This window comes from Myotis nattereri (genome assembly GCF_964212035.1).
Source record: "Myotis nattereri genome assembly, chromosome: 1".
Taxonomy (NCBI): Eukaryota; Metazoa; Chordata; class Mammalia; order Chiroptera; family Vespertilionidae; genus Myotis; species Myotis nattereri.
Window position 1 is genome coordinate 38,737,990 of NC_138075.1, and position 6,279 is coordinate 38,744,268.

At 36.3% G+C, this 6,279-nt stretch overlaps 1 protein-coding gene across 1 annotated transcript; it reads right to left on the bottom strand.

Moving 5' to 3' along the window:
- Window positions 1-789: 789 nt before the first annotated feature.
- MAPK1IP1L (mitogen-activated protein kinase 1 interacting protein 1 like) lies at window positions 790-5,977 on the bottom strand. Its single transcript, XM_081096007.1, has 3 exons — window positions 5,837-5,977; window positions 4,491-5,186; window positions 790-3,083 (listed from the first exon to the last, which is right to left on the bottom strand). Exons 1-3 carry the CDS (start codon window positions 5,852-5,854, stop codon window positions 3,072-3,074), a joined length of 726 nt encoding a protein of 241 aa, XP_080952133.1. The 5' UTR covers window positions 5,855-5,977; the 3' UTR covers window positions 790-3,071.
- Between the last annotated feature and the right edge of the window lie 302 nt (window positions 5,978-6,279).

Consider the following 6,279-nt stretch of genomic DNA (forward strand, 5'->3'; position numbering starts at 1 on the left):
CAAGATGACGGAGCAGCCAGACTATGATCGGGAAACCTTTGTGAACAAGGCAGAGCCTGTCTTGGCTCAGCAAGCCAAGCACTTCTCAGCCCTGCAGCAAAAAACAGCCTCAGTCACTGCAAATATAGATTGTTTGGTTAAAAAAAAAAGTTTTGTCTGTTCCTGCATAATCAATACATAACTTTAAACAAAACGGCTGAGGAGTCAGAGCTGCAAGCAGCCATCCTCAAGCATGAAAAGGTGTCTGGCCGAGTCCAGCAAAGACAAGCCAAGATATTAAACTTCTTTAAGGCGCCTTGATTCTTGAAAACTGAATGTGTGAATATAAGGTCCAAAGTTTAATTTTTCGTTGTCATTTTATAGGTTCAACATTTCAAAGTCTAACATTCGAACTGCAGAAACACTATTCTTAAACACATCTCAGCTATCTCCATCAAATTTATTTTAAAATTCTTGCTCTTCAAGTCCAAATGCCAACATATTCCACACTTCACATTCCCTTAAGACTAACAAGTAGTCTTCCATAAACTCATCTTAGCCTAGCATGACTTATTTTTGAAAGCAAATTATTCCTTTGTAAAAAGAAATCTTCCTTAGATGCTTCCCCCACCGAAATGTCTGATTTTCTTTACTCCACCCTGAACCTAAAAATACTTTTTGCCCAGAGTACTTTTGAGAATAGAGAGCCTCTCCCCCAATTTGAGAAATGATTCTCTAAAGAATTGCAAATATAGAAGCAAATTCTGTTCCCTTTGATTTCCATTTTTCCGTTAAAATTTTTTTTTTTTTAAAATGCCGTTGGAAAGTCTTGTAAAGCAAAGATTAAAATGCAGTATTGTCTAGGGCGCAGTGTGGGTCACTAGCGAAGTTAATATACTTACTGGGAATTAGTAATTTCAAATCTTGTGTTCATGGTCTTTCAAATTCTTTAACAAAAGATTTTCTCCAATAATAAACGGGCTCCTCAATTACAGATTCCCAAACTTGCTACCTCTTCTTCTTTTAGTCAAACATCATCCTTTCTAGTGTTACATTAATTATCCCATCTTAAGCCAGAGTTGTCAACTTAGTCCTAGTGCAGGACAACCAAAATAAGCTTAAGGAGTAATATATTTGCTGCCATCTTACTTTTCCTCATTTTATGCCTCCAGTTAGCTGACATGAAACTGACTGGATAATTTAAGATAGGACACTTTCTAAGGCTACCTGCCTTGTGAATTGCAGGCTACCTTGACAACAGATACCCAAAGTGTTGTAAATAGCTGCCACTTGGCCTTGCAAGGAGGTGAAAGATAAAAAAGACCATTTGTGCCACTATGTAAGAACTGTCTAACAACATTCACCAGTCTGAAAATATCTAAACAAATTAGTTTCAATTCTGTAAGCTTGAATCTATCTTCTACTTTAAAGGGAGGTTTATACACTGACATTTTCCTCCCAAAGGTGACCATCTTGCTTTTGTAAAAGGAGGTAGCTATCAAATCATTAAATTGGCAGCATTTGGCATTCTTGACATTTTAACTATAAGAAAAATAAACTGCTAAATATTTCTAAGCAAAAACAAGAGTTCTAGCATAAATCTGTCTTATACTGATGAAGAAATTAACAATACATTTTAGTAACCCAATGGATATAATAAAAGTTTCAAAGTTACTTCAAGAATAACATGGTCAGTTCTATCCCAAAATTAAGAATCTGATTTAAAGATAAGGTGCCAAGAAACTACTCAGACTATTTTGGTGGTTAAAACAACACTTATTTAAGTAATACAATCACACTTCTTTAAACTCAATTGCAGAGATCTACACTTTATTATTTTCAGTGTTAGAGTAAAAGGATAATTTTTAAGGATGGCACTTACTTCTACCTATTTACCTGTCAACAAATACAGAACTGAACTGTTAGCTGTAAGCACTTGACAAACAGATCCAGGAAACTATGCAAGAGACAATGACATAGCTTAACCAGACTCTGACAGATCATATTTTGACCAACTTGTACAAAGAGAACAGTCATGCCTGTGTGACTAAGGTTCTTTAAACATAACTGCTACATGTGTTTATGATAGCCCCTAGAGTGCGCCAGTTTTCCGTATCAGGGAGGAATTAAAGGATGTGCTCCTAAAAAACTGAGGAAGAAGGGGCTATAAGGAAGGGACTGTGTGTAAGAGTGATATGTGGGAATACAAATTACTTGTCCTTATGAAGCAACGCCTAAGGTTGCCTCTATTGTGAGGTTCAAAACAAAGGAGAATTATTTCCTTCCTTGAGCTCTTCTCAAAGCAATATGGACATCTCAAGCTATTCTAAAGCAACACAGAGATTACCAATGCTTTAAGAGTACAATTTACATACATGCTGGCCTGCATTAAAGAGACGTTTCCACAAATGGCAGATTTAAGAGCTGTTTGACCCACTTGGTTAAACGTAAAACAAATCAGGTGAAATTCAAAACAAAAGCTTTTACTAAAATTTCAAGAAAAATTAACACTTCCTAATAAACTCAACATCTGATAATAATTACTGCCAGTTTTAAAATGTATATTCAAAACATAACCTCAAGAGGACTATGTTTATTTATTCTATGGATAGAACAGCTCAAGATGTTGAGAGGCATAATTTTTTAAATTATGACAATGAACATTTTTCAAAGTGTGTTCATTTAAGGAAAAAGTGATTATAGAAAAATACTTGAAATAATTTGCCAATGAGGTTGCAGGTTCTAACAATAATCCACACATCATCTTAAATTTTTAAATTCGTAGTTACATAATTTAAACAAATCCAAAATTTGTTTTAAACAAATTATAACAAAGACCTATTCAATATACTTATTTTCACTTTCCATAAAAACTGAATAAAAATCACATTTGAATGATTTACATTTTTATCTGATTGTATCCATCTGATATATTATACATCCAAGTACAAGATGCAGATATCTTCTGAGAGGTGCAAGAGTTGTTCTTTCATGAATGCCCTCTAATAGTGAAACCAGCAATTTTTATATATGCATTCATGTGCATATATATGTACTTCAAAAAGCAAAGCGTCATCTCTTCATCCATTAACTTAATGGTAAGACTGCAATAGAAAAAAAAAAGAAAAAAGTAAACTTCTAGATTTTGTAAATGGAGTTTAACTCCTGGCTATGGCTTAAACTTACTGCTCAGTAAATCCAAACAGCAAGCCACCCCACTTATTTTGGCATACAATTTACAAAAATAATTTTTAAAGCGAATATATAGCAAAAAGTTAAAATAATGAAAAGAAGCTTTGGAGGTACTTAACTAAGATTTTCTTCCTTTACAGCTGAGGTAGATGTTTAGTTAATCTAGTTGGAGACTGATTATTTTGTTAAAGAGTAAATAGATTTTTTCCCCTCAGGGAGAATCCTGACTGAACACTCACTTAGCTTACTTCATGGGAGAAGTGGGCTGCTTCTCTATATTGTCATATGTCCTAGACAAGCTCCTCAACTAAGATGTCAACAATACTCCAGCTTGGCTGACAGATAGTAAAGCATAAAGCATTACACATAACTGACAATTCAGAACAGTGGTTAGGACCTTGAGCTGAATGCTGCTAAGAATCTAACAAAACTTTGGCTAAAAAAACACTATGGAAAATTGCACCGAAGACCGGCAATGTTACATATTCACTGCCCTGGATGACCTAAAAATCTACCTCTAGTAACTGTTTCTTCGGTCTGCTTCTAACAGAATAAAGTTTGTGTATAAATGTTATAGAAAAATAAATATAATGAGCTCTGACCAGGTAGCTCAGTTGGTTAGAGCATCATCCCGATGTACCAAGGTTGTGAGTTTGATCCTGGTTCAGGGCACATACAAGAATCAACCAATGAATGCATAAATAAGTAGAACAACAAACTGATGTTTCTCCCTCTAAAGAAAAAAAAAAACAACCAACTCAATATAATGAAACTGTATACCGCTGATTCATCATCTAAAAAAAGGAGAAGCTGGACTTATTTTGAAGCTTTTGTTAACAATTACACTATTAAAAGGTGAGTACAGCTAAAATAAATATAGTATTGAATGTCAGCTACAACCAGAAAAAAAGATCTACCTCTGTATCAAGCCAGCCAGGCAGAGATTGCTATTATTGATTTGTGCTTTGGTGTGATACTATATTATTGAGAAATGTTTAAAAGTCTAATGTAATGCATGTCTCACTTTACCTCAAAAATGCTGTTGAGGACATTACTTACTACATTACAATGACTTTGAGGACCTTCGGAAAATTTTTCTTTTCATTTTTAGTACTGGGAATACCATAACTGTGTTTTTATCTTTTTAAATGCTTTACCTGAAATTTGAAATTTACTCTACACATACTCACCCACCTTTTTTTTTTTTTAAGAAAGTTTAAAAAGCTTTCTAATCCTCCATCACAAGCTGGAGGCAAGTAGTCTTTTAGTTGTGTGTATGTGACTATTAGTGCACGTTAAATAACAAATTAAACACTCACATGGGGGCCACCAGGCATTGGTGGAGCACCAGAAGGTCCTGAAGGCACTTGAAAAGGATTACTGGGTGTGGGATAGAGTCCTGGTGTGGGATATGATCCTCCAGGGGCAGGATACGGTGCTGGTGGTCCCCAGGCTCCTGGTGGAACAGTGCCCCATGGAACAGGTGGTGCTGCCCCTGGTGCTTGGGGAGGAGGTGGTGTGGGATATGGCCCTGGATATGGCATATTAGGGGTAGGATACTGCCCTCCCATTCCTGGTGCCCAAGGTCCAGAAGACATGGATCCCCATGGACCTAAAGGACCAGCTGGATCGGTGGGGGCACCATATGGTCGCGGAAGCTCTGGAAAGGGCATATTTGGTGTAGGATATGGCCCTGTGGGGCCAGGACCTGGCACAGTTGGGGCTGGATAAGGACCACCAGGCGGGGGGCATGATGGTCCAGACGGAGGAAAGTGTCCTGGGGGTCCTGGAGGTGGTCCAGTGGGAGGCACAGAGGGATACATTCCTGTTGGTGCTGATCCGAAAGGCACAGTGGAGGGTGCTGCACTCGGTGGGAGTCCAGATGGCACAGAAGGTGGAGCGCTTGGGTTATTCCAAGGGTTGGAACCTGGCCAGCTTTGAGGAGGTTGGCTAGGTTTTGTATTGCTCACAGCAGAAGTTTTGGCAGGGGAGTGGTCAGGTAGCGCATCTGCCAACTGCAATATAAAAAAGGCATGTCTTACCGATCTTATTTAGGAATAAGTCACGCCAAACATGATTATAAACCTCTATAACATCTTCAAAAGCGAAGCTGTTCAGTTTAAAAACAATTCACTTAATACAAAACTTGAGGGGTTATCCTGAATATCAACTTTGCAGTGCAAAATTCTCAAAGAAGCTCAAGTTTTCTAAATACAACTAATTAATGCACTGTAGATTTGAATCTCGCTTTACCTCAAACAAGTTACATTATTTCTCTGAAAGTTAGCTTCCTCAAAAAATAGTTTTAGGGTTAAACTTGAGGCTTAAATGAGATAATTTATGTAATGCAGTTAACACAGTGCCTGGCATTTAATTTTTAATGAACGCTGACTATTATTAATATGAGGTTAAAAGAGAACAGAACACTTAAAAATTCTTTACTTAAGGATTCATATAGAAATACTTCAAAATGTATTTTCAAACGTTATATATAAGTAAATTAAGGCAAATGACCTATCAAAATCACATACCACCATCACCTCTGACCCACCAAAACCCAAGAATCACAGAATTCTTTTAAATGGAAAGAATTATGGCCCACTATTAGGACTATGTTGTTTTCTTAAGAGCTAAAAACTTATAAAGAATAAGTGCATCAACTTACCGAAAATTCATCAGACATTTTCCTAAAAACAAAAACAGAAAGAGAGGAAGAAAAAGAAAGGAAGAAGGAATATTTCAAAACCAGTGCTTACTATTTCTTATATATTCTTTAAGGAAGTTTCTATGTATACATTATTTTTACATTATTTTAAATGGAATCTTATTCATTCTTGTAAGGGGTTTTACTTTATATAAAAAAACATTTCAGTAACGATTCATACAGCTCTATCAACTTTATCCCTTTTTACTGCCTGCATATCATACGAGAGTGATCCATAATTTAGCTGACACACTCATGTTGGTGACAGTTTAGGTTTGCTTGCATTTTGTGTTTGAGACAATGACAGGGTGAACATGTCCAAATATATATTTTTGCTCACTCATGAGTGAGATCTATCACCAGGAAAAAGTACTAGAAGCAAAATTTCCAGTCAACAGGTAGTT